The sequence below is a fragment of the Microtus ochrogaster genome, chromosome 2 (assembly GCF_000317375.1).
Source record: "Microtus ochrogaster isolate Prairie Vole_2 chromosome 2, MicOch1.0, whole genome shotgun sequence".
NCBI classification, from domain to species: domain Eukaryota; kingdom Metazoa; phylum Chordata; class Mammalia; order Rodentia; family Cricetidae; genus Microtus; species Microtus ochrogaster.
Window position 1 is genome coordinate 3,007,841 of NC_022010.1, and position 13,274 is coordinate 3,021,114.

The following is a 13,274-nucleotide window of genomic DNA, read 5'->3' on the forward strand; positions in this document are numbered from 1 at the left end:
CTCTCCTCCTCCATTTTCTCCTCTATTTCCTTCTTCCTCTCCTCCTCCCTCTCCTCCTCCCTCTCCTCCTCCATTTTCTCCTCTATTTCCTTCTTTCTCTCCTCCTCCTTCCTTCCTCTCCTCTTCTTCCTCTCTATCCTTCCTTCTCTCTCCCTCCCTCCCTTCCTTCCTTCTCTCTCCCTCCCTCCCTTCCTTCCTTCCTTCCTTCCTTCCTTCCTTCCTTCCTTCCTTCCTCCCTTCCTTCCTTCCTTCCTCCCTTCTTCCCTTCCTTCCTTCCTCCCTTCTTCCCTCCTCTTCATCTTGCTCTTTCTCTTGTTTTTCCTCTTCCTCTTGCAGTACTGGGCACAAGAGTCTCAAACTCACTTAAACTTTTGATCCTCCTGCCTTGGTCCCCCTAGTGGGTAGGACCCCGGGCCTGCACCACCATGCCGGTTTCTGTTCCAGTATTGGTGTGGGAGCACTTACTCCTTTTAGAGATTATAGCTGTCCATGCATAGGCATTTCCCTCCTCTGATCTAGACAGCCTGCCCTGCTGTGTTCTCTGTCCTCATCCGAAAGGTCTGTTGCCCAGGACAGCTGCAAAATGTCCCTGAGGCTGTGTGGAAGGAACCTTTCCCCTCTGTGGGGGACTGTGAGTGGATGCTGCTGCCTGAGTGGGAGCCCCACTGTGTGGGGGAGGGGATCCCACAGCCTTGAGCTCCCTCTGATTTGGTCTCAACTATGACCTTCCCCACAGAATGACCCTTGTCCTCTTTTTTTTTAAAGCATCAAGCTAACATTCATCGTGGTGAAGAAACGGATCAACACCAGGTTTTTTGTTGAAAATGGAGATAAAGTTACGAATCCGCCTTCAGGGACTGTTGTTGACCAAATAGTGACCAGGAAAGAGTGGTAAGCCAGCTCTCCACTGACTTCAGCAGACTCATTCAATTCTTCACTTAGTAGCTGCCCTTACTTTGCCTCCTGCTCCTCCACTCCCTGCCCCTTGCTCCCCTATCCCCCCCCCCCCACTGATTTCTGATGTATCCGAACAAGCAGTGTTACTATTGCTTTGACAAAACACCATGACCAAAAAGCAAGCTGGGGAGGAAAGGGTTTATTTGGTTTACATTTCCACATTGCTGTTCCATCACCAAAGGAAGTCAGGACAGGAAGGGCAGGAACCTGGAGGCAGCAGCTGATGCAGAGGCCATGGAGGGGAAACTGCTTACTGCTTCCTCTTCATGGCTCGCTCAAGCTATTTTCTTATAGAACCCAGGACCACCAGCCCAGGGGTGGCCCCTACCACAATGGGCTGAGCCCTCCCCATCAATCACCAATTAAGAACTAGCCCTACGGGCTTGCCTACAGCCCAATCTTATGGAGGCATGTTCTCCGTTGAGGTGCTCTCCTGATGACTCCAGCTTAAGCAGTCTTTACCGGGGGAATTCTTTGAGAAATCATCTTTGGTCTTGGGGTCACTTGAGTTTCAGTTTCTTAATCCAATTTTTGTGTCTATTACCAAATAGTGGTTAGTTTTTATGTGACCCTCGAGCCATTTTAATTATTAATCTAGAAGCAACAGTTGTGCATGTATGGACAGTTTGAAATCATGGATAAATGTGATATGGAGGGCCAGTCAGATGAGATGGCTCCATGGGTAAAGTCACTTAGTCACCAAGCCTGATGAGTTTGGTCCCGGGATCTGTGTGGCAGGAGAGCATGACTCTCCGTAGCAGCTCTGTGTCTGCCATGTGGAGTTTGAGCACATTCTGAATAATCTTAGGGAACGGTGAGAATCTTGGTCTCCACATCAAATTATAGGTGAGATGTGTTTCATCTCATTTGAAATGTGCTGGCTTTGAGGCATCAGCAGGTGGTGTGTGTGTTGTGTCTGTCTGTATCTGTATGTGTCTCTCTGGGGGCAGTAGCGGATTCCGAGATCACGGAGTGCTGCTTACTGGCTTGCCTGAACACTAATTTGGTGGGGAACTTTTCTCCATCAATATCCTCTCTTCCTGAACAGTTAGACTGTGTCTTCCTCAACACTCTCCCACTCGACTGTTGGCCACAGGGTCTCTCAGTGCACTTGGCTGGCCAGAAAGCCCCAGGGATCCTCCTGTCTCCATCTCCTCAGTGCTGGGGTTCAGACGTGTCCTCTGACGCATGCCCAGCTTTTGTTTTGTGTTCTTCCAGTGTGTGTGCTGTGGACCTGCACTCAGTCCTAACCCTAAGGCATTTTCTTATCAGCTGTAACCCCATGGGCATTACTGTGTCAACAGCTTGCCCATTCCTCTTCATGAATTTTCTTCATCAAATTGTGTTTCACCAGATACACGGATTTCTAAGCTTAAAGGCATAAATGGACTCCCATAGTTTAGAAGCTGAATGCTTTAGCTTCCGATTCAAACTTTTCCTTTACTTCTAAAGTGAGCTGATGTCTGCTGTGCCCTCTGCTCTCTCAGGTATGACTTCTATATTGTGAGTCAGACTTCCAACAGTGGCACCGTCACCCCCACTCATTATAATGTCATCTATGACACGAAGGGCCTGACTCCGAACCAGGTTCAATGCTTGACCTACAGACTCTGCCACATGTACTACAATCTGCCGGTAAGCCCTGTGCATGTGTTTCAAAATTAGTTTTCATTTGTTTTTAAAAACGGCAATTTTGAACCATCTATGAAAATGTAAACTTGGAGAAAGCCCCTGCATTGTTTGAGTTGATGAAAGGTTTAGCCAAAGTCTTTTGTTTCCTTCCTCCCGAAGGGTATCATCCGAGTCCCTGCTCCATGCCACTACGCACACAAGCTGGCTTACTTCGTGGGGAAGAGCATCCACCAGAAGCCAGCATCATCGCTGTCAGACTGTCTCTATTACCTTTAGCTACACAGGAAGCAGTGACATCAAAACCCACAACTGACACTTTTTTTCTTTTCCAAGCTGGGTGTTTTCCCCCAACAGTTTATATTTTAAGACGTGAATAAAAACAGCACCGTGAGCTAGGTATGGGAGATTCTCTTTCTAGTACTTTGATGGGGATGGAAGGGCATATGCGGGGGGGGGGATCATAAAAAGATTGTGATTGATTTAAAAGCCAGTAGCTTGGGGCACGTAAGCATTTCCCCACTTTTCCCATACGGAAAGTCAGAAATGCTCTTAGCCTTTTTGTTCAGTTGGTCCCTGCTCCGGGGCCACCAGAGACCTGTTGTCTGTGTGAGGCCATGGTGCGACATTGTCTCCTTGAGTCAGAGCCTTCCCAGTTGAACTGGTTTAAGTGGCTTCAAATTTTTCTATGCATCAACTTTTGTTTTATTGCAGAGGTTTTTTTGTTTGTTTGTTTGTTTGTTTTTTGGAGTTTATTAAGGGTTAGGAGCAGGGATCAACTTTGAATACACCAGAAAAGGGTGGATTGGAACTGTTTGTGTTGAGGGATATAGGCTTTCTTGTAAGAAATAAAGCTAATTGTTTGTGAAAATCTATTGCAAGAGAGGGGCTTCTGCCCCCAGTGGCACACGAGATTGCTCTGCATCTGGAATCAACACCACAGGCAGCTGTGGGTCACTGGTGCTAGAAACCTTCCATGCCCACGCACTTATGACTCTGTATTCAGATAAGAGAGGGGCTAAAACAGACTTGGGACAAACTTTCTTTTCTGAAGACTGATTTTGGTTCAATACCAAAGCTTAAGGTAGGACAGAGCTGTCAAGTTAATACCCGTCAGCAGCCCAAGTATCTTCTGCAGGCAATGCCATCCTTGACAGCAAGCCCTTCTAATATTTGTCAAAATTACATCGTACCTAACCCAAACCAACCAGAAGACGGACAGCAGACAGGGCAGAGGAAAATGGGCTAAAACTGTGTGAGTTGGTGTGGGCCATTCTGAGTGTTAAAGTTCAAAAGGGTCGCAGGAGGTGATGATGGGGAGAGGACTGACTTTGGATTTCTGTTTATCTTTGGTGTATGTGTGTGCACCACACATGTGGAGGTCAAAAGACAGCATTGAGTCCCTTCCTCCATTACCCATGTCTCTTGCTGAACGCGAAGCTCCCGTCTTTCCTTAGGGTTGTGGCCACCAAGCCTCAGTTACCCTCCTGTCCCCTCTAGCTCGGTTTGAGACTGTGCCCAGGTTGTCATGTGGGTGCTGGCCATTGAACCGCAGTCTTCCTGTCCCACAGTGCTCTTCTGCGCTGCCTCTCCATCCCCTAACACAGGACTGTCACCTCAGAAGCAGTGCTTTGGAGCAGTGGTGGGTAGATGTACTGACAAAGAAAAAAAGAGAGCCAGAGAAAGGGAAGCTGGAAGGGAAGAGCCAGAGCAAGCATTCAGAAACAGACCACAGGCAGAAGACGTAGCTGCTCCCACTGAAACAGAGGGTGTCAAACACTGGCTAAAACTGGCGTTTTAAGAAGGAATTGTAAAGCTGGGCATGGTGGTCACCTGCCTTTAATCCCAGCACTTGGGAAGCAGAGGTGGGCTGAGTTTCAGGCTAGCCTGGTCTACAGAGTGAGTTCCAGTGAGCCCCTGTCTAAAAAGCCCAAAACCCCAAGTAGGACTTCTAGAGCTGGTGTCAAATGTCACGTGAGACTCATGGTCTCAGTCGCTCTGATCCCGTCAGAGTCTTCTGGACTTGCTAGAATTTTCCTTTGACCAGTGAACACCTGTGAAGATATGGCTCACCTTTAACTCCGCTGCTCTTCCTCACGTGTTGATTCACCCCTGCTCAATGCTGAATTAAACAAGGTTTTCATTAAATATGGTGCTAACAAAAAATATAGTATTAACTATAGTTTCTTCTGAAGTACCCTTCATTGGGTTGACAACGTTCTTTTGAGTTCTTTAATAATTTTTCCTCTGGTGATTTTCATATATGCATATATATGTATATATATGCAATTTCTTCATATATATATGAAAATTTATTTTATATATGCATAATATATTCTGGTTACTTGGCCCCTCTTAATCATTTTCTGCCTTGTCATCCCCGCTTCCTTACAAATCTCTAGTTTTGTCTAGTGTACTCTAGAATTTGTCTAGGGCCATCTGTGTGGCCCTGGGTTTAACCATCAAAGCCTGACACACTCCCCAGTGTTTACAGGACCAGGTGCTGTGCCCCTCTTCTCTCCTAGAGTATATTACCAAGAGATGAGTTCTGCACAGTGGGGCCCTGAGCCCCTGCCCCGCCCACAGCAGCTGGGGGTAACATGCACGAGCACAGCTGCTGTTGTCAGGGACATTCGGGCAGAGGATGGGACACTGAGGCTTTAGCTTCCAGGTGATAGTTTATTGTGCTGGCACCTAGGCTTCTAGAAGGTTCACTTCCAAAGGCTAGGGCCCCAAATGCTCTAGGGTTAAGGCTTCTGTACATTTCAGCTTCTTTGTTCCCCATGTATGTTTACATACAGTTTCAATTGATTGCTTTAAGCTTCCGGCATTAATTTTTAAATGGCTGAAACAGAAGGGGGTGTGGCCTGTAGGAGATATGGTGACACAGACACCCAAGGACATTAGGGGACCAACCTACACAGCTATTTCTGGCCCCCCAACCTCTCTCTGTTCTAAAGGCTCCCAGCATGCTGTGAGCTGCTGATTGGCACAGTCATGTTGTGTTTAGAAGACATTTCACAGGGCCTCTCTCTGTCTTCCAGCACTTACATTCTTTCCAACTCAGAAAGGGAGCACCCCACAAGGGAGCACCCCGCCGTACCCTGATCCATTCCGGCAGGCTCGCCTGCTCTCATTTTCTCAACTGAGCTTCCTTTCCTCAGATACTCTTAACTTGTGTCCAGTTGACATACAATTAGCCAGCGCACTTACTGGCTGTTAACCCAATTTAAAAAAAAATAAGATTTTGAAGGTAGATTACCCTTCAACACTAGACAATGGCAGCCCTGGAGGCAACGAGTCACTAACAGTAGCCTAATGCCAGGTAAGGTATTGGTCAAGGAAGCCCACTAGAGGTCCCCAAAATTTTTCAACTCTTGCCTTTTCTCTAGGTACTCATCAGAATTCAAGCTATAAAGAAATCCAACTGGAACTGACCCCACTGCTTCCTCCCTGCCAGCTTGCTCCTAAGAGCCAGGGGCGCTATGCAGGCCACCCGGTACAGGGGGCACAGATGGGCCCACTGTGAAATGGTGGCACCACCATTTTGGGGGTAGCCATGCTCCCTGGTCGGATCTGAGACCCACTGTACAAGAGGGCATCCATGCCCAATTTTCCAGTACTGGAGACCAAATCTAGGCTCTTTTCCAAGGACCTTGCTATGCAAACAGTCTACCACTGAGCTACAGCCCCAGCCCTTTCACAGTTTGGAGGCAGGGGCTCACTAAGTTACTCTGGTGGACCTTGGCTGAACTCTCTGTAGCCGGGAAGGCCTCTGCCAAGTCTCCATGTTCCCCCACGGGCTACTATGGAGAGGTTTTTTGGTTTTTTTATTATGAGTACATGTTGAATTTCATCAAATGCTTTTTCTGTATCTATTGAGATGACTGTGATGATCCTACTTTCATAGTCTGTTGCTAGGATATCAGTTTCCTACTATTGATATAACACCACAGGCTGCTTACCTTCGTATGATAAAACTGGTGCCTATGGAGTCTGTAGACACAGGCCCCGTACTGCATCACCGAGGCGTCAGAAAGGTGATGCTGCCTCCTGGAGACTCTAGAAAGAGAATGTGCTGAATGAGCTCATCCTTGCGCTATAGCGTTGTGTGGCTGCCCGCGACAGCCTTTGCCTCAGCCCCTTTCCTTTCCAAAGCCAGGGGTGGCCTACAAACAGGCCAATCTCACATTCCATGGCTACCCTGCTACCTCTTCTCTGGCTCCCCACTTCACTCTTACGGTTTTTCTGATATATATGGTGGTTTGCCTGCGTGTATGTCTGTGCAGCGCAGGCATGCTTGATATCTATGGAGGCCAGAAAAGGGCATTGGATTCCCTAGAGCCAGACTTACAGATGGCTGTGAAGCCACCGAAGCCAGGTCCTCTGCAAAAGCAGCACATGCTCTTAAGAGCTGACCCACCTCTCCAGCCTCTACTCCACTTTCTGTGACTCTAGGTAACATTAATACTACTTAAATAATCCAGAGCAGTTCATTATAAAGATAATTTCGCCGTGACCCCTGATCTTCTTGCCCATATAATATGACATTCTGGCAAGTTTCAAGGATTAGAACATGGCTATGGGTATCTTTAGGGTAGTGTTAGTCTGTGGACATAATTATTCTGGGTTTTTGAATGTACAACTACTACCATGGCCATCATGACTGGAGCTTTGATTTTGGAGACTTTGCTTCAGATGCACACGCATGTACACACACACACACACACATCAGGGGAGCTGTGAGCCCAAGAAGAAGGCTGAGTCCTGCTGACATTGGTGGCTGAGGAGACCTGCAGGGCATTGGGGCTCTGCACTAGTTTGGCTTCTGGCCCCACTGTTCTATGCTGGGATCCCAGTGGGCCAAGGATTGCATTATGAGGAGGTTGTGGACCATGGGAGACAGGAAGCTACATCTCTACCAACCTGGTACAGAAGGTGTCACTTCTAAGCAGCCAAATTTGAAGGAGATGCCTGTGGTAACCAATGCTGCTCAGAACTGGGAGGCTGTGGAACTCTTACAGAAGGGCTTGGGACCCCTCGGCTGGCCAGTGACCTGGATGAAGCTCCACACTGAGAGACCTCGTCGCACAAGTCAGGTGCAGGAACCAGCCTGGACTGCTGTAAAGGCAGTGGTAGAGGTTCTGAGCCATCACCCACTGGCACCTGAGGGCACTGGACCAGGCGTTGTAGCTGCCCCCCTGCCCAGTCACTACGCAGCTGTTCTGGTTACTCAACAGGCCCTGTTTTGGGTGGAGGTGCTGATGGATGTCAGTGGCACCTTGTAAGCCATCCTAGGCAATCATCACAAGGGTACTGAACTAGTTGAGGCAGCTCTTGATCATGTAGGTCACAGAGTTGGTCATGTGGGGTCACAGAGTTACAGCATTAATTACTGTTGGGAGCTGAGACGCTCTCTCCTGGGGAAGCTGCATGTGTGCACAGCCGTGGGGTAATCAGGAAGCGGTACACAGCTAGCACTAGAAGTAGGGAGAGGCTAGCCTACGTCAGCTGTAATGAAGCTAGTCTGCTGAGGAGCCCGGAACAGGGCAGAAGGTAAACCAATGCTGTCTCTAGAACACTTCTTTGTGTCCTAGACTCCTTAGTGGAGAAGGCTTGCAAAGGTCGCAGGCTGGGAAGTCATGAAGTTATCTGGAGGATGTCTACTTCTGAGGCTTGGGTGGTGCAGTGGGAAGCTGCTGCTGTCTCTGCTGGGCAGTACCAAGGGTCAGGCAGGCAGACTCGGGGGAGGTGACTTGGTTGCACATTCTAGGGCACCTGTAAATTCCCTGCTCTACCTCCTATATGATGACCGCCTTGGGTGAGGAAAGATTCTGTTGAAGCTGCTGGCTTTGGCGGCCTGGGCAGGGTCATTCGAGCCAGTGCCCTGAAGCTCTGCCCAGGATCATCTATCTGCAGGGGCTGCCCAGAGTGGACTTTGCCCTCAGTCAAGTCCCCAGCATCTTTTAGATTTTCTTTCTGGTTGGTCGTCATCATGGTCCACTGTAGCGTTTCTCTCTTGAGAATGCGCCTCTGTTGGAGGTCTGTATCCCTCTAGCCCTGTAAACATTTGGAAAACACCTGTTGAAGAACTCTCGTGTTACTGCTTGTGCTGGAGACCCCTCTCCTGGGTTGATGTACACTGTGCCCTGTGAGGGCCAATCATTAGCTCACTGGGAAGTTGGGTCCGTGAGCGTGTTTCTGGGTAGGTGTGCCTGTGGACCTCATGGGTGAGCATAGTGGGGCCCAGAATGGATAAAATGAGGAAAGGGGGCTATAGAGACAGAGATGACTCAGCAGTTAAGAGCACTGGCTGAGCTTCCAGAGGACCTGAGCTTAATCCCTAGCTCCCACAGGACAGCTCACAGCCATCTACAACTCCGGTCCAAGGACTTCCAACTCCTTTGCTGGCCCCTGAGGCACTGCAAGCGTGTGGTACACAGACGTGCACACACGAAAAGACACGTACAAATCAAAGAGTTTTAGAAGGGGGTAGGGAAGCCAGCTCAGTACCTTCATTCATCACTCTCTGCTTCCTGACCATGACCAAAATGAAACAATTCACCCACACTTTTGTCCCCGTAATGAACTATACACCCCCAAACTGTAAGCTAAAAGGAACCCTCTTTCCTTAAGCTGTTGTGTATTTTGTCACAACGATGAAGAAAAAACCCAAACCAAACCATATCACATGACTCATGTCTAAAGAGTAGTGTCATAGCCCATTGCGAAAGGTTGCCTGCGTTGATCACAGGTGCTATACATAAATCCCAGACTCTCCTGCCCTGATCCCAGAAGCATCACCACCTTGTCTGAGTTCTGTGTTTACAGCATGTGTGTGTGGGTTGCTTCAAGCAGATGCTATCTTCTTGCTGGTGCCCAAAGACCACTTCCTCCTTTGTCCTAGTGCTTGTTTATCAAGACATGTCCTCTTCCTTGTCAGTGGGACAAGGGATGTATGATTGGGCTTCCAGGGGCTCATACTGCCAGTTACACAGCAACTTCAGCTTGGAGTTATTTCCTGGTGTCATCTTGGGTGGATTTCCACTTCTTTGTGTGCATGTGTATATTTGCACACACACTTGCATGCGCAAGAGTAGTGTGTGTGTCTGTGTCTGTGTGTGTGCCCTTGTGTCGCGTGCACATACATGAAGTGCTCAGACAGTGCTAGATGTTTTCCTCAGTTGCTCTGTACCTTATTTTCTGAGATGGGGGTCTCACCTGAGCTCCCACCAGTTATTGAGGGTTACGAATGTGCACTGTGTATGTGGGTGTCGGGCAGCAAACTCACGTGTCTGTGTTTGTACAGCAAGTGCTTTTCAGCTGAGCTGTTTTCCCACCCTGAAGTTTCCCTTCTGGGCACCCTAATCTCTACTTTCTTACTTTCTTATTTGAAAGTCTCAGATGGAGATTTGTTTTTATATAGATTCCCACTGTTCTTCTGCTTCTACCCTTGCCTCTAGAACCTCTTGAGTAATGTTACCATCTCCTGCACGGCCTCCTGGGGTGCTCAGTCTGTACAAGTCTAGAGCGGCATGGCGTCACAGCTCAGTACCCATCTCACACATGGCCTCTGCACTGCTACTTGACCCTGTCTGGCCAGTGGAGGGAGGGTTTGTTTTGACTCAAGAGTTCATCATGGTCGGAAAGGCTTGGCTAAGTGGGTTGGACCCTGGCAACAGGCACTTCCAGGCAAACTTCTCACATAGTGGCTGATCTGGAGCCAGGGCGGGACTAAAGCCTTCTGCGGTCCTCATTCCTGGTGTCTTAGACCTTCTTCTAGTGAAGACCACATCTCAGTTTCACAGCCTCCAAAGCACATGCTGCCAGCTGGGGACTGAGTATTCAACACAAGAGCCTGTGTGTGGAACACCCCACAAGCAAACTATAAAAAACAGTGCTTTATTCTTCTTTTTTCTGTACTGGACATCAATCCCAGGACCCTGTGCACATTGGACAAGTGCTCTCTAGTCAAGCCCCTGTTCCCTGTGGATTTGAAGTGATCTTTGCGCAGGGTTAGTTATGCGCAATCTATATACAGCACAGCTTCATTCGGTAGTTTTGAGTTGTCAGCACTCAACACTATTCTTAAGTATTTATTTGTGAAAAATTAATGAGCTCCGATTCCCCCAAGGCATTAGCTGAACTGCTGTGTGTTTGTATCATTTCCAATTAGCTTGGGGCAGTTTCATATAAAGTACAATGAAAGGTGGCCCATGACGGGGCTTTGGCTCCAGGGAAAGGACACCTGCAGACTCAAAGGTCAGAGAGACTGATACGGTTCTGGGGCACCTGAGGTGTCATGGAATTAGTTCTGTGAGGACCCCAACGACAAGGCAGGCCAGCCGAGGAGCCACAAAGCTCTCCGGAGTACGTGGCAGGCAGGTGCATCCTCATGCAGTGTATTTCACTACCAGGATTCTCTAGAGTCAAGTGTAAGCCTGGGCGGGACATCCTTCCCATCGGGAGTGGATTCCAGTCTTCTCCTGTTCCCCTTCTCTGAGGGAATCATTGCCAAGGCCTGGCTGCTCTGGGGCATGAAGGGGCCAGGTGCTGCCCTGGAACTTGAGCCAGGGGGCCACTGTCCTGAGCTGAGTGCCAGCCAGTCCTGATCAGTGGTTTCTAAGGTAGCAGGTGGCTGGCTGGGGAAGGGCCAAAAGAGATGCTATCTGCAACAGGGTGCTAGGAGTTTGCCTCCTGGGGTTACCATCTCGACATTTAACTCCCACTGTATGGTCTAAAGAGATTGATTGTTTCCCATTTGAGAATGGTGGGTAGAGGCAGGGCTTTGGGGTCAGATTGGGAGTAGATATGACTTAATAGGATGGGGCAATCCTGAAGGATGCCTAGATAGTTTATAGAGGAAAGGGAGTGACATCTGAAGGCACAGATATGTGATCTGTGATACCCCATGTCAGTTCAGGATGAAAGGGCCAGCAGATGTGGGAACTAAATGTTTTTCCTCTATAAACTACCTAGGCTTGAGTATTTCATCTTAGTAATGGAAAAGAGATTCAGAGGCCTCCATGACTATCCTGTCTCCTCTGCTACCCTGGCACGGTGTGCATTAGTCAATATGCTGCCCAGGGCATTCTGCTATCGCTACCTTTCAGCGGCACATTCCATGGGGAATACTATTGGGTGTTACCTGGAAGCGGCATCCTTCAGGAGGAGACACAAAACCCTTATAGTGGGTGGCATCTCTTCTTTAAGTTGAACGCTATTGTAGCCTTCATGATCTGTCAGCAGGGTCTCTGGAGCATCCAGGGCCAGTGCCTGCCTGCCTGCCTGCCTGCCTGCCTGCCTGCCTGCCTGCCTGCCTGTGACTGTTTCTCATGGGACACCATCAGCATGGATACTCCACACGGATACCAATGACCTGTCTACCATCCCTGCTCAGCCCATTGCAGTAGTGCCACTGACTTCTGCCATTGTCATGGAGGATCTTGGAAGTTTTTTAAATTGTAGACTTATACAGAACGGTCTCTAGGCTCAGCAATAATGAACATCAAGATCTCTCCTGGTCATCTCTGTGAGGACAGATCATGCATATTTCTCTCCAGGGTCAGTGGCAGTGAGATTGGAGGGGCTGTGGCTGTGCACAGGTGGCAGAGTTATCATGAGGGACATCTCCTGGAGGCCTAGGACCCTCAGAGAGATCTGCTCTAGGTAGTAGGGCCCAGCTCCTCTGGGGTGACACTTGTGGGCCCAGTCATGTCCCATCATCCAGGCAAGTGGTATTATCTCTAACATCGGCTAGAGAGTGAACGCATGCTGTCTTGGATCCTTACTGTGGACCACGCCTACACTTGCTCAGACCTGACCAAAAACAGCAAGCACAATGGCGTGCCACCGAGGTCACGTGTTCCTCTGGTCCCAACCTGCTGTGTAGACAGTGTTGGCCCCATGGATGCCATGGCCTTGTTTGGGGTGTGTGGGCTCTCCACAGCATTCACACACTGGTGCACTCAGTTTCCCCAAATGGCCCCCCATCCCTAAGTGACACATAGATGTGTGTGGGCGGCTGCTTATGTTGGCAATGGGCAACTCGACAAAGCAGTTCTGTTACCAGGAGCATCCCAAAGAGCAAAGGACTTAGAAATGACCCAGTCAAGGAGGTTCGACATACTACCAACTTTTGCTGAAGTTAAAGGTTCTGAGCAAGAGGGAAGGTCCTATGTCGTCATGGGCTGGGAACTTCCCAACTGATATCAAATACAATGTCTTCATCAAAAGCCTACCTCTGTGTTGGGGGATGAGGCATTGTTTATTAGTAGAACATTTGCCTAGCGTGCACAAGACTCTGGATTCAAAACAACGGACTATTCACCAAGAGTTGAACCAAACAGACACCATGCCACATATACACAGTGGAATGCTATTCAGCCTAGATAAACCGTGTCTTGGCGACAATAAAAAATACTTAATGTTCTTTTGACAGCCAAAGGGAAAAAAAAGCCAACCGTCAAAATCACGCGCAATTGTAGCTAACCCAAAATAATAAAATCTGGTGTAAAATCAAGTGCAAGGAGCATCTGCACAGGCCGCCTAGTCTGTGAAGAGCTTGCTGTGTGAGTGTGAGGACCCAGCTTCAAAGGGGGCTTGGTGGTCTGCACCTGAAACCCCAACACTGAGGAGGCAGAGGCAGGAGACCCCCGGAGCTTGCTGCCATCCAGTCTACTGGGGAG

The 13,274-nt window shown here is 48.8% G+C and overlaps 1 protein-coding gene across 1 annotated transcript in view; it reads left to right on the plus strand.

Moving 5' to 3' along the window:
* The window catches only part of Piwil3 (piwi like RNA-mediated gene silencing 3), a 31,717-nt gene extending 28,784 nt beyond the window's left edge, over positions 1–2,933 (plus strand). The window contains exons 16-18 of the mRNA XM_026784538.1: positions 766–891; positions 2,445–2,592; positions 2,749–2,933. Coding sequence (XP_026640339.1) covers positions 766–891; positions 2,445–2,592; positions 2,749–2,865 — 391 coding nt within the window. The 3' untranslated portion in view covers positions 2,866–2,933. The remainder of the gene's footprint in view (positions 1–765; positions 892–2,444; positions 2,593–2,748) is intronic.
* The last annotated feature ends 10,341 nt before the right edge of the window (positions 2,934–13,274 follow it).